At 46.2% G+C, this 25,237-nt stretch overlaps 1 protein-coding gene across 2 annotated transcripts in view; it reads right to left on the bottom strand.

The window, feature by feature from the left end:
• The window catches only part of ADGRV1 (adhesion G protein-coupled receptor V1), a 2,479,945-nt gene that overhangs the window by 1,153,925 nt on the left and 1,300,783 nt on the right, over nucleotides 1-25,237 (bottom strand). For both annotated transcript variants that reach the window (XM_069627623.1, XM_069627624.1), the window contains one exon: nucleotides 19,205-19,454. In XM_069627623.1, the coding sequence (XP_069483724.1) occupies nucleotides 19,205-19,454 (250 nt within the window). The remainder of the gene's footprint in view (nucleotides 1-19,204; nucleotides 19,455-25,237) is intronic.

The following is a 25,237-nucleotide window of genomic DNA, read 5'->3' as shown; positions in this document are numbered from 1 at the left end:
TATTTGACCTTGACAGGCCGGGACCATCCCGAAAGACTTCTTTTTGGGGGTGTGGGGCAATAACGTAAGAAACGATAATGAATATAATTTCAGAAACGAAAGCCATTTAATGTTCGTTCATTAGAAGAAATAACGTCGGCATAGAAGGAGTGGTATTTCGGGGCTGCCCTACGCACAGACACAATGGAAAATGCAAATATAATGTAAGTAACTCTTTAGATGAGTTTATACCGCAATTTAATTACTATACAGTAGCTTTAAAGACGGGTTAAGTTGTACTTGTTCGTTCTATGTGGCATATTGTTTTGTACCGCGCACTATCTTGAGGAGAACCATCTCCTTTTACGGAAGCACCTCAAAACCTTCCTCTTTGCTTCTGCTTTCTCTCTCCCTCTCCCCTGCTACAACTGGTCCACTGTCTGCGACCTCGGTCCTGGGCCCTTCCACTCTCCACCTGCACTGCCTCCCTGTCAACCCCTGCACTGGGGGACTGTCTCAGTATCCTACAGCCCCCCCTTGACGTATAATACCCAGTTGCACTGTCCTAGCTATGAAATAATTTCCCGACCTAATATATAAAATGAATAATTTTAATAAAGATCTGATGGTGAGACTAATTTCATTTTTTATGTTTTTAAAACAGGTACATCCTTCATTATTGTATGTGTCACGAGTACCAGACACCGGCGGATGGCTTTTACAACCGCCAGTTGCTTCTCCGCGTGAACAACGTTACCACCCTGACCATTTTATGGGACGATCGCCAAGTACAAGTATGCCCTTACGCGGTACTAACGGCTAGATGCAACATACAGACCGTTGTGGTGGCCTAGTGCCTCGTTGTTGGAACAGCCATGCGATTATCAGTGCGACCGAAGAGCTTATTTTATCGTAAACCAACACCCTGTGTACTGCACACGAACATCGCTTGCCTCAAGACGAACATTTTTGGATCGAGAGCAAAGAAAAATGCAAATCGCTGAATATTCTCTAAACATTTGATGTCCAATAAATGTACTTTGCCAAATGTACAATCTTGCCGTTTGCTTTTAAACCACAGTTTCATATTCCGAATTGTGGCGCTGTATTGTAAGATGATCTAAGACCCTGTGTACAGCAAAGGAACATCGCGTGCCTCAAAACAAACTTTTTGGAACCTGAGCAAATAAAAATGCAAATCGCTGAATATTCTCTAAACATTTGATGTCAAATAAATGTACTTTACCAAATTTACAATCTTGCGGTTTGATTTAAAAGTACAGTTTCATATTCCGAATTGTGGCGCGCTGTGTTGTGAGCTGATCTGTGTTGGTTTCCGGGTTCTGTGTGGAGTCGCGTAGAAGACGCCTGGGCGCGTTTGCCTACGCAGCACAGTCACGTCACGGATAGAGGCGGGGAATATGAATGTTTTGATAAAGTCTGTTTCAGGGGCGGGGGATTTGATTTAGTGCCGCAAAAGCAGGTGAGCCAGGTCGATGGGGGGAAATGATAGGATTATCAGAAAATGGCGGCTGATTTCGAGTGCGTTAATGGACGAAAAGTCGGGTAAGGTCCATAGGAAAGTTTTCTACGATCTACCGATTTATGCTTAAAAACACATGGCCGAACCGTAGGGACAATAAAAAAAAAGTCCCGGAACTATCCTTTAACCCCTACTTCAAACCAGCCCCTTACTGATACCCTTTTGGAGAAAGCAGTGGTGCAAAACTTTGCTGGGTAAAACCACCTACTGCATCAGCGGAGGGCCCGAAGCTCAATTTGACCAAGGTGCCATCACATGCATTTTAGATGGGTTGAGGGAGATGTTGGCAGGGCTGTGACTCTGGCACTGCTGGGCATTCTGCAGCATTTGATCATCACTCCTGATATCTTGCTTCTCACCTAGAGTGCTTTGTCTGGTGATGTCACTCTGCTGTTTTCTCTCCCTTTGACTCGCCGTCCTGGCTTATGAACTGCATGGCGACACAGAGGTTTGCAATTGCTGACTGCTTCTTAATGTCTGTTTAGAGCCACAGATTACACTGATTTAGACGGTTGACGTAGAAGTCTATAACACCGTTCACAGCAAGCGGTTTGTCTTTAAACATGACCCTAATTACAATGATTTGATGGAAGATGTTTCAAAGTGCTTATTGGCTGTGGACCAGACACTTGGCAAAAGCAGATTAACAATGAACCAGCCAAGAACGAGGTTTTGGTGGGAAACAAGCCTGCCAATTCCTGGCCATTAAGTTGCTGGCCAGCTCACTGAGGTTCCATTACATTAAAAATGACTTATTTTATATGTTCAAATTGCTTGATTCATTCTTCTCTCAGCCAACACTTCATAAAGGACCGGAAGTCAATCTATGGTAGCCCCACTCGACCCAACGCCTCTTCCCCCATTCCCTTTGGAACTCACCCTCTTCCCCTGCCCCCTCTACCCATCCCAGCAACCTCTGCCACCCCTGCACTGGCTAACTCCACTTATTCCCCGGGCTGCTGGATGGCATGCCCCTGATCTCAAGTGTACACAAGAGGAAACAAGCAATGAATTAGCCACTCATTATTACAGCAACAAATCCGAGGACTCAGAGGGGATCCATCTCAGGGGGGTAGCAGCAGTTTACTGAGCATCTCACGGTAAGGAAACCCCAGCATCTCCGTCCACCTTACTGTCTCACACTAATATTTCATGCTGGATGGAGGCCCATCCTTCCATATACACATCACTCATCAACACAAAAAAGGGTACAGCTATTAGCTGGATCTATCCAAATACCCTTAAACATCGCATCGTCAATAGTGGTAGTTACAAATCCTTCAAACACCGCGCACTGAAAACCCTGTCCACTACTTCCAACTGCATCCACCACATTTTTGTATACCACGGCCCTCTCCCAAGCCAAGACCCCATTTTCCTCCCCAAAGGGAGGGCTCAGATAACAACCCGGGAAAATACAGCAGGTAATAAATACATGGAGAACCTGAACGCCTGGCTAGAAATCAAGGGCAAAGGCCAGGCACAGGAGCCCCAAGACGCCATGGAAGGATTAGAATTCAAACAACTGATCCAGACATCTACACATTCAAATGACCATACGCTGTATGGCTTCTTCTTGACCAATTGTGTCATCTCCAGCACAACGGTCACTCCCATGTTCTGTTCAGACCACTCCCTAATTGAAGCCTACCTACACTCACCAGGGTATAGGAATCCTATGCAGCCCCATCCTGACCTTAGACACTATCCCTTCAAACTGAAAAAAATCTCCCCTAAAGACTATGCCAACTTGTTCTCCTTCAACCCACTTTACCCAGACTATGCCAAAGACCCTAAAGCGATGCTCACCAATCTGGACCAGGTAGTCACTGAAGTACACGACACCACAGCCCCCATCCTCTATCCAAATGACCTAAAGCTGAGAAGGCAACCAACTAGCCCTCATGAACTGGGAGGACGGAAAACTAGAGCTTTTATGGATCACATCTCAGAACTTGGCTGACAAAAATACATGCATCCAATATGTCAGAAATTATAGTAATTCTATCAATACTCACTGACCTGCGGGAGGATAGCTTGGGGGGGAACGCGTTTTTCTTGAAAGCAAGAAAACACAGAGCAGCACAGGTTTGAATCCCAGTCCAGCATTTAGAGACTGGTCTCCAGTATGAAGTGTGTTCAAAAAATAAAACTCATTCACACACCTGCACATCTACCAAGCAATAAAAAATGTGTCCACTTTATGTACGGAGTTCATGTACCTAATCCTAACAGCTTCATCGGTGAAACCAACACAAGTCCCTACGCAGCATGGAAGTCTTCTTCATTTACAAAGCCAAAGGTATTGGGTCCATCAGTACTGTTCATCAGGCCCAGAACTGAAGTTAAACACATCCTTTGAAGCTTGATAACCTGTGACTGAGCACTCCCCTTTAGAAAAACATGATAGCTTCCTCCTAAAGGAGGGGGGGTAGCATTCGTCTTCAAATCTCTATTCCGCGCCTCAATCATCGACAACCAACCCTCCATTCCATCCTGCGAATCTCTCCTCGTTAAACTATCCCTCTCCCCGTCGCTCTCACACAGCTTCCTAATAATCTACAGGACCCCTGGATATGATAGACATTTCGCGAATAACCTTTGCGATTCTATTGCCACCCTCCAACTAAACCATCCCAACCTCACCCTTCTTGGAGACTTCAACATATGGCTCGACATCCCCACCAACCCCATGACACACTCCCTGGTTGACGGTTTAGATGCAATTAATCTCCAACCCCACATAAACGGCCCGACTCACTATAAAGGACACACTCTTGATGCCATCTTTAGCTCCAACACCTTGATTCATCGAAAGCCCCCCACCCCTATCATCTGGTCAGATCACTTCATTCTCTCGTTCGCCATCCACGCACCCGACCCCCTTCCGGTACCCGTATCTGAACCTCCGAATCTACCCAAATGATGGAAAAAACTAATAATCACCCCAGACCTAGCCGATGCACTCCTCCAGTCTCCACCTCCTACCTGCCGCCTCAACAACCAACTAACCCCTGAAGCCTTTGATACATGGCTCAACGCATCTCTAACATGGCTCACCCCTCATTCAAACCATCAACCCGCTGTGGTCTTTTCCCCAGATGGTTCACTCCTGAGTTGAAGACCACTAAACGACAATACAAATACCTAGAACGCAAATTGCAAAAAGAGAAAACCCACGAGAGCAAGACCACCTTGGCCCGACACCTGTATCGGTACAAGGCTGAAATATGGAAAGCAAAAAAAGCCCACTACAACACCCGAATCCTAAATTGCAATAACCCAAGCAAAGAACTTCACAAAATCATCTCCGAATTCACCAATCCGGCTTGTAACACGACTGTCCCGACCCCGTCACAATCACTGTGTGACTCACTCTCCCTCCATTTTTACACCACGACTATCGAAAGGACAAAAACTCTAACCACCAAACTGGCTCTCCTACAGCCACCAGGCAATCCTCTGCCCCGACCGGCCAGCCCATCAGCTGCGACCTCCACGCAACCAACGTTCGAATCCTTTAGTCCAATATCACCAGAAAAATTTCTCAAACTTCTATCTGCCCGCAAACCATCTGGATCACCACTGGACCCTTGCCCAGCCACAACCCTTAAAGACATTTTTGCTTCCACCTGCGCAGGAGAACACGCAAGATCTATCATAAATGCCTCCCTTTCCTACGGTATCTTTCCAGACACATTCAAAATGGTGCATGTCAAACCTCTAATTAAAAAACCCTCGCTCGACCCTCTCGAGCCCAAAAACTACCGCCCCATCTCAAACACCAGGTTCCTTGCCAAACTCATTGACCGAACCGCCTATTTTCAACTAAATGCCTTTGTCGAAGAGAACAATCTCCTAGACCCCGTCCAATCAGGTTTCAGAACATGTCACGGAACTGAAACTACCCTAACCTCGATCTGGGATGACCTTAAAATGACAGCAGACTCTGCTGGATGCGCCACACTAATCCTTCTCGACCTATCGGCCGCCTTTGACACGATCAATCACTCAATCCTCCTTGACCGCCTCCACTCCCTAGGAATTCATGGAACCGCTCTTAAATGGATAGCTTCATTCCTCAAAGACAGGCACCAAACAACGACACTTTCCAGCTTTACCTCCCAAGCCCGACCAGTCGACACGGGAGTCCCACAAGGAGCATGTCTATCCGCCCTCCTGTTCAATCTCTACCTGATCACCCTCCCACCAATAATTCGTTCTCACAACATCCTGTGTTACAACTACGCCGATGACACTCAACTAATTCTAAAATTCCTGAACTCAAAACCCAACTCCCGACCTGACCTGGCATCCTGCCTCCTTAACATAGAACGCTGGATGACCCAAAGCCACCTCTTGTTAAACCCCTCCAAAACAGAAATCATGTTTTGCGGCAACTCCAATCTTCTTCCGTACCCACTACCCTGCCCACCCACCTTGGGCAACTCACCAACACCCTCCGACACAGTGAAAAATCTTGGATGCACCATGGACTCTGACCTAACACTATCGCACCAAGTCAACAATGTCTCAAAGTCCTGCCACTACCACCTTAAAAACCTTAGGCGCATCTTTCCATATCTCTCATTTCCCAACAGACGCTCCGAGGTCCAATCAATCGTTATATCAAGACTGGACTACGCAAACCCCCTATACCTCGGAATCCATGCCTACCAACTGAATAAACTCCAAAGGGCACAAAACACGGCAGCCAAAATGCTACTTGCGCTTGGTCCTAGAGACCACGTATCCCCAGCCCTTAAGACATTGCACTGGCTTCCAGTAGCCTGTAGGGTGGCCTTCAAAACCTTATGCCTCTCCCATCGAGCACTGCATAAAACTGGACCTCAATATCTTCAAGACAAGCTAATTCCTTATATCCCACTCGCACCTAAGATCAAGCTCAGCTGGCCTCCTAGTAATTCCTAAGACAAACTCAGTCAGGTTAGGCGGTTCATCATTCTCAGCCCTAGCCCCAACCCTGTGGAACTCGCTTCCACCCCACATCCGCTTAACTGAGGATTTAACATCCTTCCGCAAACTACTGAAAACCTGGCTCTTCCCCTAAAACCAACCGGTTTTCCAAACTAGCATCATCACAATAACACCGACCCAACAAACTACCTGAAGCGAGAAATTGACAGCTAATAAACCCGAATGTGAACTAGAAAACAAACAGAACTAAACAAGTAATGTAGATCAAAACAGTGAAGTGGATAATAGGAATAAATCATTATGAAAGTAAGGAGATCTAAACTGATGAAATGGACGTAATGAATGAGGAGGGAAAGTAGTGAATGACATAGATGAAATAGTTAGAATGGATAAAGAGTATAGAACAGATGAATCGAATAAGTGTATGAGTGCATGAATGGAAGGACAGACGACTAGATAGATCAAATGGGAATGGAGATCGGATGGAATAGATGAACATACTAAACCCAATGAGTGTGTAGAGTGGTTGGGTGTGTAGAGCGGACGAGCGTGTAGAGTTGATGAGTACGTGTAAAGTGGATAAGTACGAAAATACAGAGAAACGAATAGAACGCTGAAGGGCGCTAGAACTGTTGACTATACTGAACGGACGAACGTATAGACTGGATAAACGTTTTGACCAGAAGAACGTGTATGAGCAAACAAGCATGTAGATAGAATGAGTGTGGAGAGCGGATGAGTGTGGAGAGCGGACGAGTGTGGAGAGCAGACGAGTGTGGAGAGCAGACGAGAGTGGAGAGCAGACGAGAGTGGAGAGCAGACGAGAGTGGAGAGCAGACGAGTGTGGGGAGCGCCCGAGTGTGGGGAGCGACCGAGTGTGGGGAGCGACTGAGTGTGGGGAACGGCCGACTGTCGGGAGCGGCCGACTGTCAGGAGCGGCCGAGTGTGGGGCGCGGCCAAGTGTGTGGGGAGCGGCCGAGTGTGTGGGGAGCGGCCGCGTGTGTGGGGGGCGGCCAAGTGTGTGGGGAGCGGCTGAGTGTGTGGGGAGCGGCTGAGTGTGGGGAGCGGCTGAGTATATTGGACCAGTTAAAAATGTGGAACGATTGAGTGTGTGGAACAGACGTGTACATAGAGCAGAGCGGACGAGTACATAGAGCGGAAAAGTGTGTGGAACGGACGAGCACGTAGAACAGAGCCGACGAATACATAGAATTGATGAATGAGTGGAACGGACGAGTACGCAGAGCAGAGCGGAGTACATATAGCGGACGAGTACGTAGAGCGGACAAATGTGTGGAGCAAATGAGTAGGTGGAGCGGATGAGTGTATGGAATGGATGAGTCTGTGGTGCCGATAAATATGTGGAGCGGATGAATGTGGTGCCGGCAAGTGTGTGGAGCGGGTGAGTACGTGGAGTGGATACATTCGTAGAACAGATGTGTGTGTGGAGCGGACGAATGGGTGGAGCGGATGAATATGTGGAGCAGATGAGTACGTGGAGAGGATGAATATGTGGAGCGGATAAATTCATAGAACGGATGAGTGTGTAGAACGGATGAGTGGGGGGAGCGGATGAATGTGTGGGGCAGATGTATGTATGGAACGGAAGAATACGTAGAGCGGTCGAGTAATATATCAAGCGGACGAGTAGTATGTTGTGCCGATGAGTGGATAGAACAGATGAGTGTGTGGACCGGATGAGCGTGTGGATTGGACGAGTGTATGGAGCGGACGAGTGTGTGGAGCGGACGAGTGTATGTGGAGCGGACGACTGTATGTAGCGGATGAATGTATGTAGAGTGGACGAGAATATGTGGTGCGGAAGGGGGTGTAGAGCAGACAAAGGTGTGGAGCAGACAAGTGTGTGGAGCGGATGCCTGTGTGAGTGAGCGGATGCCTGTGCGGAGCGGATGCGTGTGTGGAGCGGATGAGTGTATGTTGAGCGGTTGAGTGTGTGGACCGGATGAGTGTGTAGACCGGATGAGTATGTGGACCGGATGAGAGTGCGGACCCGATGAGAGTGCGGACCGGATGAGCGTACAGAGCAGATGAGCGAACAGAACGGATGAGTATACAGAGCAGAAGAGTATACAGAGCGGATGAGTGCATAGGCAGACAGGAGTACATGCGCGGGATAGACTGGAGTGCATGCGCGGGGATGGCAGGAGTGCATGCGTATGGAATACATGAGAGCATGAGTGAAGCACACTGGAAAATGAGGGATAGACTAGAGCACGCAAGGTGAACTAGAATGCGTGAGTGTGTCGAGCAGGCAGGAGTGTGTAGGACAATCTTGAACGCCTGAAATGAATCAAATGCATAGAACTGACCTGATCGCATAAATTGCGTGATGTACATAATATGCATTGGTATGTGGGAACATTTGAAAGAACGTATATCACACCACACCCCACGCCTACTCTCTCCTTTACACCACCACTCAAATAGAACACAGGGATACTATGACACCATTCGGTATAACTGTTCTCATATCAACATCTCCCGCTCACTCCCCATCACCCTAAGTAAACACTGCTGGTTTAACAGCCCCAGCCAGGCGTTTCTCCTCAGGCCTAACGCAGCCACACTCGAGCTGGATAAATTCTGCCAGAGCGAACACATTCTCCTGACCTCTCAACCACCACACCTACCGCTAAGAAGCAGCTACCACATGAACTTTGCACCAGCTGCACACATACCTGAAACTTCGGTTCCCAGGGGCGTTCAACCTACCAGCGCCTTCAGAACATACCAATGGTATATAAGGCGCTATATAAATGCAAAATAACAATAACAACAATAACTAAAGAAACAAGACACAAACTGGATCATCCCAGTTTCAGAAGTATGGCGAAAAAGATTTTTCAATGATAATCAGTCGGGCTTCAGGCCAGGAAAAGCACAGAGACCACATTTCTAGACACCAGAAGAGACATACAGAAAAAGCTCGAAGCTATTGAACCAATGGCAATCATCCTTCTTGGTCTTACAGCACCTTTGAGACTATTGACTACTCTATCTTACTTGCCACCTCTTTTGCTCAACAAGACTGGAATCTTGCATGAACATCAGTGGATTCTCCTGGATCGTATATTTCCCCATAAAAACAATATGCCACAGTGAAATGGGTGTAGCCCCTGATTTCTGGCTCTGCTCAAGGGTATGCTCCTCCCTCACCCCAGACCCCATAGGAACCAACCATCCCCACTCTCAAGGCCAGCTCGACAGGGAGGGGGTTTGCACCTGTAAACAAAATCACTGTTAACAGAAGATAGCTAAAGAGATATGCCCCATCAGCCCACCCGTTCATGGAGGAGCCTGCAGAGCACACAAAGGGTGGAACTGATGGAACAGACCCTTGATATACACCTAACACCACCCACTGAAGACAGAGGCCAGGGGGTAGCCTCGCAGGGTGGTCCCACTCCCTAGCTAGTCTCTGGCAGCCTGCCACTTTCCTTACCTGTCTCATGCCAGGGTACATTCACAACTCCGTTCCCCTTCCCCCACCTTCTATACATTCCCTACTTAACTAAAAACATACTCTATAAATGATCACTATTACAACAAAATCTTTATATATATATATATATATATATATGAAACGAACAACATACAAAACATATTATAATGCATTGGGTGACAGCTGCCGAAAGTCATCCCTTTTCAGTACCTTTGCGTGCTGTCTCTGGTGGTGGAAGGGGGTCTTGCCTTGATGAAGGCAGGTGCAGTGTCCCCCAGTCTATGGGGTTCTGGGTAACCTTGTCCACCACGTGGGTCACCCGAACTCATAGTGTGCCCTGTTCACATACACTCTCTATAGGTGGGTCCCTTAGCCATGTGGGGCAGCCTAATCACAACATGTACACTTTGATGGCTCCCTTGCCCAGGGGGGATGGGACCCCCTGATGTCACTTCTGCAGCCCGTGGCCGTTTAAATCTTCTTTGGTCGCCCCATGCCCGGGGAACCACCCACCAATCACCTCAGTATCCCGGTAGAATGATTTCCTCAGACACCATCCCCGCCACTTTGGGGACGCCACAGGCATCAACCATTGCACCCGTGGCCCTGCTTTTAGCCTTGCAGCCCCGCCCCCTCTCCATCGCATTGGAATATCGCAGGCGGTGAGCGGCATGATCGTTTGGACTCCAGCATATGTGCTGGAGCTTGCATCTTAAAGTAGGCTTGCAGGAAGCAGACAGGACTTCGTAGGATTAATCACACTTTATTTAGTGCAGCATTTGTGTGTGTTTTACTTGGAAACCTACCAGGACTGGTCCATCCAGTCCACCTTGGGGCTGGATGGGATGTTGCAGGAAGTAAAAGGAAACAAAAGGGAACAATAAGAAACATAACTCTTCTGCTTATCGAAGTGGGCTGGGCAGGTGAGAAGCTTTTAAAGGGAGGATTCTAAAGAGATAAAACCGTTAGAAAACGGTTGAAAGATAGAAGGGAGAAGCCAAAGAGGAGATGAGAGGGACTGTTGTCTCTCTGTGGAACTCTGGCCTTGAGTAGCACCCTGGGACTGATCATTACTGTGGGCCCAGACTTCGTGCCCCAAGCAGCCTGGGGACTTCTCTTCACTGCAGAGTTTTTTTTACCTTTGTCGCTCTAGTGGCTCAGGTCTTACCTTCACTGCCATGTAGCCTCCTCCAGCTTTACCTCCTGGTCCACCCTGTCATACGCACGCCAGGAGGGCTTATCTTCAGGGCCATGTCAGTCTGGGGGCATGGCCGAGCAGCCCAGTTTGGGCCACCCAGAAGACTGTTGGCCCTCATTCTTCAACCCGGTTGGCCCTGAGCACTTGACCATGGGCCTTTATGGATGGGCCCGTCAAGTCTGTCCCACGTATTGCCATCACATGAGTCCCCAGGCTGCTTGGGGCACGAAGTCTGGGCCCACAGTAATGATCAGTCCCAGGGTGCTACTCAAGGCCAGAGTTCCACAGAGAGACAACAGTCCCTCTCTTCTCCTCTTTGGTTTCTCCCTTCTATCTTTCAACCGTTTTCCAACGGTTTTATCTCTTTAGAATACTCCCCTTAAAATCTTCTCTGCTGCCCAGCCCACTTCTATAAGCAGAAGAGTTATGTTTCTTATTGTTCCCTTTTGTTTCCTTTTACTTCCTGCAACATCCCATCCAGCCCCAAGGTGGACTGGATGGACCAGTCCTGGTAGGTTTCCAAGTAAAACACACACAAATGCTGCACTAAATAAAGTGTGATTAATCCTGCGAAGTCCTCACAGAAACCCTGCCTAAAGTTTTCTCCCAGTTGGCCAGGGGAAAGCAGCTGCTACCAGTTCATAATCCTGGAGGTGGTATGAGCTGGCAGGATCACCTGGGAGGCAAAGGCCCCTTGTAAATAGGAGGGTTCCGCTAGGAGAGACACAGGATTTATCCTCTTCAGAGAGGGACCTTTCCATGATGCCAGAATATTTAGTGGCTTGTTGTCAGAGTAAGGCTTCCCCTCTCAAAACTACCCACCTTGTTGGTAATGAAACCTATCATGATAAACATGGGAATCAGAGTATTAACATCTTAAATTCTGATAAATGTAATTCCCCCTTAAGTCGATTTTCAATCATTAACCAATATAAAATCCTTCTCTAAAGGTGTATTTAATACACTGACTAAATTAAATGAAGTTGAATGCTTTATAAGTAACCAAGACATTGAGGACTTCAAGTCCCACAATACCCTGAGCGACGGGACGAGGAAGAGTGGCTCAGAGGCTCAAAACTGCAATGTGTAGTCTAGTGGTTCTAAAGGCACAGACCTGTGTGGGACATTTGAATATATAAAGTGTCCTCAGGCACAGGCCATTACAACAAGAAGTTCGAGCAGTAGTGGGAGTTGTTGGATGCAGTTACAGGAGCTGAGGAAAGAAGATGCCGGAAACGCTGCTATCTTGGCGGCAGAATTCAGTCCTGCGAGGTCTTTGATATAGAAAACCTGAACTGCAAAGGTCACACAGCGGGAAGTGGTACATTGACAAGATGTCCCATGAGAGAGAGAGAAGCTCTCTTTATATGGTACCAGGTGCCGGCGGCTGGCGAGCACCAGTGCACAGAAGGACCAAGACAGGCTCCTTTCCCAAGCGGCATGTGCCATGGAAATGCTACCGAAGCTCTCAGATGTTCAGGAAAGCACAGAAGAAGCAGCGACAGTGGTTTGAGCGAATCCACGTGGAGAAGCAGCTGAGTTCGCCCATGATAGGAAACCCTGTAATTCTCTGTAGTCCAACGCAGCCCGCTGCGCAATATTTTGAATACCAAACTAATGTAAAGAAGTTACATTGGCAATATCCTCACTTTAACAGAAAGTTAGAAAAGAAATGTTGCAATTGCTATTGCCAAGATAAAGAGGGGGCAATATTGAAACAAGACAAAGACCTGCATTGCCAAAGTAAAGAGGGGGCAATATTGAAGGATAGCAATAACCATCATTGCCAAAGTAAAGAGGGGGCAATACTCCAGAAGAGCTATAGCCCACATTAGCAGAATAACAAGAGAACAATATTTCAGAGACATTGTAACTATTATTCCCAGAGTGAGGAAGAGGCAATATTTAAGCCTTAGACCAGCAAGAATTGCCTAGGTCAAGAAAAGGCAAATATGATAAAGAAACAATGCCCACAGTTGTTTGATGTGGAGTTAAGAAATAAAGATGGCAGGAGAAGAACCTTCATAGTAAGAAGTCTCAAGGAAGAGAGAACTATAACCTGCTTTGCCTAGGACAAACAAATCAGTGGAACAAACAGTACCAATGGATATTGTATCCTCACCGAAGAAATTGTGAATCTTGATCAAAGTCAAGAACTTTTCCAAGAGTATGAAGTAAGTCTTACCACAGAGTACTTTCAATAGTGTTAGGAGTTTTTGTCGTGGCAGGCAAGTATACCCAGAAAGTGATTGTTAGTAGTAGTCCTGGGAGGTTAGTGAACCACGAAGAACGCATTGAAGTACTGCCTTCTGGTTAAAAGCTATGAAGGCAAGAAAGTGTCATGGCCGCTGTTTTGTTTGAAGAGCTATGGTCAAAATTATTCTGACAAATACATTGTTGTGAAACCCGAAGAATTGTGGAGGTGTTTTGTTTTTCAAGGAGAAAGCCATTCTGGCAAAAATATTGTTGTGAAACCAGAATAATTGTGTAAGTATTTTTTTTCCAAGATGAGGTTATATATTGTAGCTTGAAGATAAAAACCTTTCTTTCACTTTGTGGGAACGTTATGAAAAATGTCAAGTAAAAGACATTTGGAGTAAGAAGAATGTTATGAATAGAACGTGGTTTTTATAAAATGAACTTTAGTCTTTGCATCTTTTATTGGAAGTCCTGCTTTGAACCTGGGTAAGGGGATCCGACTCAAGCTACAAATATTCAATGGTATCAGGTTAATGTTGAGAATAACTGTTGTTTATGTTAAACTTGAATTGCCAAATTTAACCTTTATGAGTTTGATATATGTATAAGTGTGAGAGACAGATTCCTTTTATTAGAGTGTTTTCCTTTAGTTTCATTTTGATAGGCAGGGAAATCTTTGGGGTCTTTGGGGCCCTATTCCCTGTTTTCTCCTCCCCCTGCCTCTTGCTACATGGGCCTGATGCCACTGTACTAATCTCCTGGAACATTGTGTGGCTGCCTGCCCCGGTTGCCTCGCCGGGCCTCCCTCCCCCCCCCGTGGGCTAATTTGACCTCTATCCAATTCATGGTGGCTTTGGTACTTTATGCATTGGACATCACTGTCTAAACCCTCTTTTCTCCTCATGGAGGCCTTCACCAGAGAGTAAATTCACCCACCTTTTGGCAGCATTGACTTTAAGTCCTCATGCCCTCACCTGTTGCATCTGTGCACCTGCTTCGGGTGGAAAGACGGCTTACTGTCTGTGCGGCCCTGAAAAGCACAAAAAAGATGCTGTTCCGCTTCTATCCTACGTCATCTGTCTACTACTAGGCCGTCTGGTGAGTTCATTGTGCCTGTGCAGCTCACCTCTCTCCCAGCCGCTCTCTCTCCATCTCTCTGCTCTCTCTCACACTCTCTCTCCATCCATGGCTCTCTCTATTTATCCTATGTACTCCAACTGCTACTCTAACACCTTTCCCTCCCCCTTTTCATGTCTGGAAGGAAAAGGTTCAAAAGGAATCTCCTTGTTGCCAACCCAGGCCTGCCCATTGCTGACACCTATGTCAATGCCTCTTTCAGGTAAACTGTCACAGACCTCCTCTTTGTCACTCCCTCCCCTGACCTATGGACTACTCTTATGGTCTCTGTCCTCTCTCCTTTCTCCTCTCCTCCCATTAACAGTGGCACCAGATGGAAAGTACTCCTGACCGGTTTCTCATCCTCCAGGTGCATCATTAATGTTTATCACAATGGCACTGTCATTGCCTAGGACTCTCAAGCCAACCTTCTCCTTCTTGACAGGCGTCTTCCTTCTCTCATCAACTGTATCCCTTCTCCTGCCACTCCTCTGGCAGCCACACCCTTCCTGTTCCCCACCTCATACGGGCATACCACGTCCATGGGGCCCCTTCAGAAGTCCTTCAAAGTTGGTAACCAGGCCCACTTGCAACCCACAACTCTCGCTCTGCTGTCAAACAGGCTTCTGATATCGGTCTCCTCCTTGAAGACTTTGACCTCAACTTTCTCACCCTCACTGAGACATGGTTATTTTGACACACTCCTTCCTGACTGCTACAAGATCCTCTCCAGGCCCAGTCCTAACCGGTCCGGAGGAGGAGTTGCCTTGATCTTCCCAGACTGGATCCCTGCCACTATCATTCCCACCCAGTCCTACTCCTCCCTTGAATGCCTGGACTGCAGGCTCAGCATCTCTCCATCTCTTTCAATGACTCTTGCCATCATCTACAGGACCCCTGGTCTGGTCCCCCTCTTCCTCTCTGAGTAGTCTGACCTCACCTCTTCCCTGCTTGCCTCTACCTCCAAACTTCCTCCTTGGCGACTTCAGTATTCACCTGGACTCTTCTGAGGTGGCCACCAGTCCTTTTTGCAGCCTCTGAAACGTTCTTTCACTCACCATCCATCCCTCAGGTCCGACGCATTCTGCCAGACATACCTTGGATGTTGTCATCTCCTCTGACATTCCTTTCTCCAACCTTCGCACTACTCCTCTCTCCTGGTCTGACCACTTCCTCCTGTCTTCTCATGTGGTTCTCTTAGGTCCCCCTAATGTGCCTTTACTGGCACTGCCTGCCTCTTTCTCCATCATTCAACTGATGAAGCGAGTGTCAGTTGCTGCCTTCAATTCCACCTTCATTCCCTCTTCCTCTCCTTCCTCGGACGCCCTGACTCTGTCCTTGCAAATCTTCACCTTGCTATCACCAACACCCTGGACATCCTTGCCCCTGTCATGAGGACCCGAATGAAGCCTGCCTCCAAGCGTAACACTTGGTATGACTCTGACCTGGCCTCTCTGAAACGCAAGTGCAGAGTGGCTGAGCGGAAGTGGCGGGCTTCAGACGCATCCTCTGGGAAACTGGCCTGCTCCAAAGACATTACAGATTCTCAATTTGTTCTAAGAAGAGGGTTCACATCCAAGCCTGCATCTCCGGAGTCTCTGAAAACTCTAGCAAACTATTCAAACTTTGCAAGGAACTTGCCAACCCTTCAGCAGTCTCCACATCTCCCCTTCCTTCACTGACTCTCTGTACCTCTATGGCCTCTCACTTACTTTCCAAATCCCTGGACATTCTTTCCTCAGTCTCCTTTAGCCCCTTCCTCCTCCCTCCCCTTCTATCATGCCTCCCCTCTTCGCTCTCTAGAGTAGTCCTCTCTATGAAAGTCTCCTCCAAACAGGTGCTCCCCTGTTCCTCTGCAACTATCCGGGACAACATTGCCTCCCTTGCACCTTCCCTAGCAGATTTCTGTAACCACTCCTTTGCCACTGGCTCCTTCCCCCAACCTCTCAAGCACTCCATTGTGCAGCCCCTCCTTAAAAAGCCCCCTTCAGACCCTTCCTGCCCTGCTGACTCTCGCCTAGCTCCATAACCCCCTTCCTGGGCAAACTGCTTGAGAAGCTTGCCCTCTCCCAACTGACTCAACACTCCGACGCTGTCAGTTGTCTACACGACCATCAGTCTGGCCTCAGAGTTGCCAGAGGCATGGACACTGCTGTGCTGAACACCCGTGATGACCTGCACTCTAATTTTGACTCTAATTCTCCTCTGTTCTTATCCTCCTTGATCTTTCTTCCACGTTTGAAACGGTCAACCATGCCACCCTGATTAATCGTCTCTGTGACACCTTTGGCATCACAGGTTTGGTTCTGGACTGGTTGTCCTCCTTCCTCTCCAACAGACCCTCCCAGGTCCAACAGTGCCCTTTTCTCCCCCCTATCACACTCTCCACCTGCGGTGTCCCTCAAGGTTCAATCCTCTCTCTGTGGCTTTACAACATACACCTTGCCCCCTTGGCCCATCTGATCTCCGCTTTCTCTCCTCACTTCCAATGTTATGCAGATGACATGCAGCTGTCTTTCAAGCTTCCATCTCCTTCCTCCTTCCACCTCTCTCATCCCTGACTGTGTGACTGCAATTCAGTCATGGTGCGCTGCCAATTATCTCTGCCTTAATGCCAGTAAGACCTAATTCCTCTCCATTGGGACCCCAGCTCCCACCTTCCCTCCCTTCCTCTCTCTGGCCACCCTCTATGGGCCCCCTCCCCTCACCCTGATGTGAGGCAAAAAACCTTGAACTCATCTTTGATTCCTCTCTCTCCTTCTCTCCTCACATTATGGACCTTGACAAGAAGGCCCACTACCAACTGCATCTCCTCAGAGGTATTCTCCCTTTCCTCACCTTCCCCCAGAAACTCAACGTCTCCACAGCTCTGGTCCTCTCTAGGCTTGACTACTATAATAGCCTCTTCCTTAATGTCCCTTCATCCTTCCTTTGTCCTCTTAAGCTAATTCAGAGTAGGACTGCGAGACTTATTCTTGCTTCAAGCTCAGGGACCACATCTCTACAGCCCTGAGAAAGAACAAGGAAAAAAGTGGCCGTTACAAGGGGCGGACCGCAGGCAGTCTATAGCACGCCCACCAATGCGCACAACAAAGCGTATTCATGTATGTGACTGTGCAACCTCTCATCTGCGAAATGCCCGCATAAATCCCTTCATGTCTCTGCCACTCAAAGGCAGATGTAAGTACACTAGCGCATAGCAACCGCAGGTCGGAGATGGGTTTGCCTGTCGGATTTTGGGGTGCATGTACGCAGCCGGGGATCCGATTGGACTTAGGTGTGCTCGTATGCAGTGTAGTGTGGAGCAGCAACGGTTTACGGCGTTTCGCACATAGATATTCCGTATTTCACTCGAGTTACAATACATCGTACGCATGTTGTCGGGATGATTTAGAAATAAGTGTACTTGTATGTAAAGCAATTGTGACACATGCAGCAATGGTTGCTATGCACAAAAGAAAAGAACATGTGACCAGCTTGCTTTCACAATTAGATTCATTATGCTAAAAAAAAAAAAAAAATTAAAGGTTAAGTACACTAGGGGAGTGTTCATAGTCTAAAAAGCAGAAATTGCATGCAGGGGATCACGAACATTAGCTCGTACGTGCGGTTGGTACCCCTGCAGGCAATTTTCATCATTTAAAAAGAGGAGTCTAATAGTGAACAGAAAATGAAGGTTAAACTGCCTTTAGTATCCAATTTGTAAAAAACAAAACACAGCCCGCAAATTACACTTTGCAGACAGGTGGCATTTTATAATGGACTCTTGTGGAATGTGCCTGCTATTTACGAGGTGTGAATGTGAGGCGTATTCCATAGGAATCCATTGGTTTTGCGCCTGCATAGAAATCTCATGCAGATATCAATCTGGATGCTTTTCAGATGCGGGTGCAATCGCCACATTGTTCCCCTCCTACACCTTAGAAATGCACAAAAAAAAGGGGCAGCGTTGATAAAAGGATTACGCCTCGCTTTTACACCTCCTTTTAATGCAGCACTGTGACCCCCATCGAAAATGACAAACTATCAGATGGCACTGCTAGAAAATGTGACATTGAGTACAAACATAGTCCTTGCAGCAAGTGGAGCACTGGATCTATTTTGCAATGGGGAAATAAGATTAAGCAGCAGGACCACTGCATGCGCCAGTGCTGTGCTTTTCTACACCCGCCCTGCATACGCGTGGGATCGACGTAATCTCAACATGCATCCGCCCATTCAGGACTTGGACGATGAGACGTAATTTTAAGAAAGGGACAAGAGTGTTTGCATGGCCCCCCCCCAACTTTTGCGGCACACCATTTTGTCCCACTCATTAGGCAGGGGCCACTTTCATTTAGATGTCATGCCCCCCAAATATTTTCAGCAAAGTTACTCCACTGGTTTCAGCCTGAGCTTCTCTGCTGTTATAGCAATGGGAGGAGTAAATAATGACCACATTTTACAACCTGCTATAATCACCAGTCATGGGTGAGATGGGACATTGGTTTTTTTAGGCAATATGTTATTCATCTTCAAATAAAGTCCCAATTCCAAGTTAGTCTGATGCTTGTTCTTTTTTAAGAAATACACTTAGGAAAGAAAAGCGACATATTTACTATCAGGTGTATGTACTTTTGCAGTAGGCTCTCTGGCAGTGTTGTGTTTTGGTTCGCTGGGCATTCTAGACCCACATCTAAGGCTTGCTTACTTCTCGCTCTGCATCATTCGAGTTGTTCAATAACCATACCCAACACACACTAGCAACTTCAACCTTCGCTCTGCTTACCTTGCTATTGAGGGCGGTGTTTGTATTACCGGTGAGGAACCACTGCTCGCTGCTGTACTCTGTGAACTGCACCACCTTACAGTCTTCGTCTCCAGCCGAGGGGGGCACGGGCGGGACCGCCAGTAGGCGCTCAGGCACTCGAAGGTTGTCGCCGTTTTTCCCTTCAAACTTGTGCCCGTTGATCTGCTGGGGGTACCAGTGGTAGGCACTTATTGAGACATGTGGGCAAGTATCCAGTATGGTTTTACCTCTGTGAAAGTAGAGATATAAAGAAAACACATTCAAACAATGACTGAGTAGCCACATGCATCCTGCGTCATGTCCACAGGGCTTGCCTATAGTAGCCACATGCATCCTGCGGCATGTCCACAGGGCTTGCCTATAGTAGCCACATGCATCCCGTGGCATGTCCACAGGGCTTGCCTAGCCACATGCATCCTGTGGCATGTCCACAGGGCTTGCCTATAGTAGCCACATGCATCCTGCGGCATGTCCACAGGGCTTGCCTAGCCACATGCATCCTGCGGCATATCCACAGGGCTTGCCTGGCAACATGCATCCTGCGGCATGTCCACAGGGCTTGCCTGGCCACATGCATCCTGCGGCATGTCCACCGGGCTTGCCTCTGGCACTTGGTCCATGGCTCCTGTCCTCAAGCAGAGATACTTTGCAGAAAGAAGGCGGAATAAGTGTCATTAAAAATAATCTGTTGCTTTTAGAATGTCCAGACAAATAAATAAGAGAACAATTAGAAACACTTAATTTCGGTAAAAACCATACACCAAAATTTTACAGCAAAATGGATAATACAGACAAATACAAAATGTACCATAAAACAGAAAGGCACATCATTTACTGTGGCAGACAATGTAAGAGGGCCACAAAATACATGTTGGCTTCAAAGACTATTTTTGCCCTCTGTCTGTCTCCTTTACACCATCAGTTCACAGTGCGGCCATTTATCAGGACACAATGAGCAGGGTAATGTTCAATAAGACTACATTGAAAGACTCCAGGCATTATCCACTGTTGAGGAAGTAACCTTGTTCAGAGCACGACCACTCGAACATTGGTCATAATAGCCACAAATTGGTTTTGACGTTATTTGCATGTTTTGTAGACTAGGCCATTTCAAATTGACTTATGTTGAAATGTAAGTACATTTTGAGGCAGAAAATGTGTAACCATTGTCTAATAATGGCACAACCAGAGAGTGCATTCATATTACAAAACATCTACTTTGCTATAGTATGTTTGAGCTTCTGTATTAAAATGCCTGTTCCTTTTCTACATTGGCTCAGCCTGATAAGGCTTTTAAAATGCAAGTACGCCCCCCAGATGTTTATTTTATAAAGACATTTCATGGGTTCTAACCTTCATGGCCCTGCCCCATTGGTGACCATCAACTGTTTAACGCAAATAACTCCCTTTCATTTATCTGATCACAAATTAATGAAAACTAATTTCTTATCATTTTACCTGATTCACTGGACAAAATGACAGATGATTTAGTTCATTACAGCATCGTTGCTAAAGAATATATAGAATTGTGTATGGGGGGGGGCTATCAGCTATGGGGAAATATTCCAGTAAGGGGTTCAGAGTCACATCTGATAGACAGGGTGAAGCTCGAGGTGTAATAGCTCCTCTTGGTTGATAGTCACCCATGTACAATTGTAGGCTGTATATGGGTTCCCATGTTTTGGAAGACCGGTAGGGTCCTTTACTCTAACAGCTTGTTCATTTCCTATTTCCAGCTTAATGGCTGGAGGCAGGCTGTGAGTCGCTGTTAGGAGTTGGCAGAGGCAGCGTGAGGAGAAAACCGACAGCCATTTCTTTCATAGACAGCGTGACATCACCACAGTGAGATATGACATTCATGTTTCACTACAGGGATGTCAAAGAGGGGGGTTAATAATTTTTGGAATGGTGCGCATGTGCAAAATGGGTCCAATGGACCTGACATACAATACTTTGGTCTTGCATTTATATGGCACGAAAGTTCTCTGCACAACCAGAATTGTGTCTGCTCACACCTGCTCAATCAGTTATTAAGGCTTCCGAGAGATCTCTAATCGCACCGCATCTCGTAACTGGGTCACATATTGGTTCTCTATGAATAAAAGAAATGGCAATGTATTTTGCAGAAAAGGTGCTTTCAATCTGAAACAAGATTGTACTAGCAACAGCGCGCAACTCTAGCCATACTGCAAGCTTGCACCAAGAGCAATGTAAATGATACCAACTCGTTTTTGGGAAAAGGTTAAAGCATCCTGACCACTGCTTCACTGAATTCCCCCTTCTTGCATCTGGACAGGCAGGTTCTTTTATCAAGCTGAGTCGAATTTCTGGGTCTCCAATGATGTCAGCCCGACTAAAGACTTTAAAAATGTGTCAGAACTAGTTACTCTTGTTATTCAGACGTTCCTCAATGCTACAATTTATATGGACTCTCCTTCAGTCAACTGTACGGCAGCTGTGGTTATGCAACAGCTGAATAAAACATCACTCGACCCTTTAATCACTATCAGTTTTCAGATAATTTCTAATCTTGCTTTCTCTGTGAAACTACTTGTTTTCATAAAGGTCGCATATGTGCACTGATGCTTCAAATAAAAATGGCTATAAAATTGTATGCAATCAAATGGCCCTTATTCAAAATTTCCAAGGTACCCATGAGACGGGTAACACAAATAAACAATGATAAAGTAAAGTGTTGGATAAATAAAGAATAATTTCTGCTTAGTTCAAATCTTATTTTCAGGCCATGTGGTTCTAGACGGACTACAGCAAGTGAGATAAGTCCTCACCACCAACTAGCTGGGGACTTCTTTTTCACTCACCCTTTCCTGCAGAGATGCCCAGAGCAGTAAGAAGGCACATTATTATGCTCATGACAGGTTAAACACCAAAAGACTGTTTCGAACTAGGGCGGCCACCACTTTTTGGAATCAATTCTGGCTGATTTATATCCATCACTGGGGTTTACCAGTATCCAAAATGCACTTTATTCGAAAATATAAACTGTAAAGAAAAACTGATGTTATCAACCACCAGATCTGGGGACCACCCTTTGTAATAAATACGACTGGGTTCAAGTCAAGCTTACACACAAAAATTTACATAATCATTCTAGCAGGTTTTCAACTCTGGTGAATTTAGTACCAGGCGAGGGTCAATGAGCTTGTAACAAGCAAGCTCATTGGCCCTTGCCAGGTCGTTATCAGCCCGACAAGCCTTTGTCGGGCTGGTTGCATCTGCGTCCTGGCTGCCATGCAAAGGGAAAATGAAATGTGTGTAGTCTCTTCTCCCCCTTCCATGATGGCCATTGCCATCTTTTTGTTTACTTTTTTCAATGGCCACAATGGAAAGGGAGAAGGGACTACATGTAGTCCCTTCTCCCTTTCCATGGTGGCCTTCTTTTTTGTTTACTTTTGAATTCTTTTTTCAATGGCCAACATGCAAAGAGAGAAGGGGCTACGTGTAGTCCCTTCTCCCTGATCCTGGGTGGCCATTTTTCTCTTTTTTTTCTCAAGTTGAAAAACAGTTTCAATGTCAAAATTGAAAGTGATCAAAGTCATGTGATTTTATGGGAGGTATTTTCCTTTTCTTATAGTTTTCTTATCAGTAGTACTATATTTCTAGTTTGGTTCACAATCCAACTACTGACTTTAATTGTCTTAGGATTGTATGACATTGTATTTATTGGGGCTTTATAGCGCACAAACAAACACCCTAAGACATCTTCGGGGTGTAGAGCTACAGAAGAAGGACTGGACATCGTCAAAAGGAACACAGCGGTGCAGCCTACACCCTTTCCCTAAAGATCTACGTCTTTAGCTTTTCAATAAAGCTCAATAAATTGCTTTCCAGATACAGCTGCGCAGCAACAGTATTGAAGATTTTGACTAACCATGCTGCAAAAGATCATCTACCTACTTTTGCTTTCTTAGATCCAGGTATGTATGTATGTATTTGGAAATTGGTATGGCGCATACCCCTCAAAGAAAGGACCATGCAACAAGTTGCATCTGGGCGCAGATAGAGAAAAACAGAAAGCTAATTAGCTGAAGAGGTAGGTTTTTATTTTTCTCCTGAACTCAAGCAGAGTCTTTGTATTATGCAGTTCAGTTGATAAAGCATGCCATGCCCTTGGTCCGGCACAGGAAAAACGTCGGTCACCCCATGTGGTCGAATTTGAGTGGGGAACCACTAGGAGCTGTTGATTAGAGGAATGCAGGCAATGTTCAGGTTGATAGATCTGAATTTTGGAGACTAAATATCTCGGGGCCTTGCCTTGTATACACCTGAAAACCAGAGGGAGGATCTTAAACAGAATCCTCTGTTGCACAGGCATCCAGTGGAGATCCCTCCACAGTAGCGTTATGTGTGAGCTCCTTCAGTGCCTGACAGGTGTTGAATGAAATTGTTTGTACAGGGGGTGCTGTTTGCTTCAATATGTGGTACAAGCCATAATATATAGTTATTTCAAAACTTAGAAGATAGGTAAGAGATTGTATGTTTAGGATTTTGGAAATTCTTGTGGTTGTGATTCTTTACTCCTATAAGCAAAGAATTGCAATAGTCGAGCCTTGAATTAACCAAGGCCCCAACCACCACAGGTCGATCTTTAGGTGAAATCAGTGGGAGTAACAGCTTTAGGAGTCCAAGTTGATAATACACTGACTTCACAGTTTTATGTACCTGCAGATTACAACCTAGATCACCCTGCCAGGTACAACCTAAGTTTTTAACTTTTGAGGCAAATGTTGTAGGAGCCTCAAAAAGTTCAGGACAGGGCACAAGTGGCAAGGCGGTGGCCAGTTTCTTCTTGGGACCGAACAAGATTTCTGTCTTCATTGGGTTTAGCTGGAGCTTGTTAGCAATCATCCAGCTCTTAATTTTGCCAGCACACGCAAGTACTTTCTGCATGGCTGCCAAAGGTGCATTCAGCCACACATAGATCTGTGTATCGTTGGCATATGAATGATGGGACAAGCCAAAATGAATGAAGATTTCCAACAATGGGCGAATTTAAATGTTGAAAAGCAATGGTGATAGTGAAGAGCCTTGAGGGACTACAAAATTGACTTTCAACAAATCTGAGATAAAAGATCCCAACTTTACCTGTTGGAAATGATTGTGTAAAAAGGAGTTAACCCAGTTCAATGTGGCGTCAGAGACTTGGGCTGTGGCATAGAGTCTTGAGTAGTTTGAAATCAACGGTATGAAAGGCAGCCGAGAGGTCCAGCATGACCAGCATACTAATATCACACCCATTGGCTGCCTTTAAAATATCATCCCAGACTGTTATCAGTGCCGTCTCGATCCCATGACCTGGTCTGAAGCAAGCTTGATACTGGTCCAAGATGCCCTGATTCTCCAACTATTCCTGCAATTGAATCGTAACAATCTTTTTCTAGATTTTGGCCAACCATGGTAAGCCTGCAATGGGACAATAATTCGAGTGTACCTTGGGGTCTAGAGTATTTTTCTTTAGTAAGGGTGTGACAAATGACTTTTTCAGTTCCTTAGGAAAGCAACCCTGTATTAGTGAGGCATTTACAATAGCCAACACGGGTACACTCAGAATGTCCACTTCTCGGGCCTAGATAGGCAGGAATAAAGTCATAGTTGTGATTAGTTGGTTTTAATTTGGACATAAGATTCTTAATCAGGTCAAACTCCACAGGTTTAAATTCAAATTTTGGACAGGTCAACTCTGGCCCAGCCCTCTGATTGGAATTCAACTGGTCATTTGATTCAAATGATGTTTCCAGTTCTATATTAGTTTGAATCTGGTCAATCTTTGCTACAAAACAGTTTTAAAATCATTGGCCAATGATAAAGAAGGAATAGGACACAGGGTGGTACATGGTGGACAACTAACGTTTTTTACCATTTCAAATAGAGCCTTTGGTGTATTTAAAGTGACTTCTTTTTGTTTTTTCAGACAGCCTGCTCTGGCCCTAATAATGCCGTCCTTGTACTTTTTTAAGGCTAATTTACCTCCAATAAATAGGCGGGGGATAT

Source organism: Ambystoma mexicanum, chromosome 6p (assembly GCF_040938575.1).
Source record: "Ambystoma mexicanum isolate Mex_15411 chromosome 6p, UKY_AmexF1_1, whole genome shotgun sequence".
Taxonomy (NCBI): Eukaryota; Metazoa; Chordata; class Amphibia; order Caudata; family Ambystomatidae; genus Ambystoma; species Ambystoma mexicanum.
The sequence above is the reverse complement of the archived record's forward strand: the minus strand, read 5'-3'. Positions and strand labels throughout refer to the sequence as shown.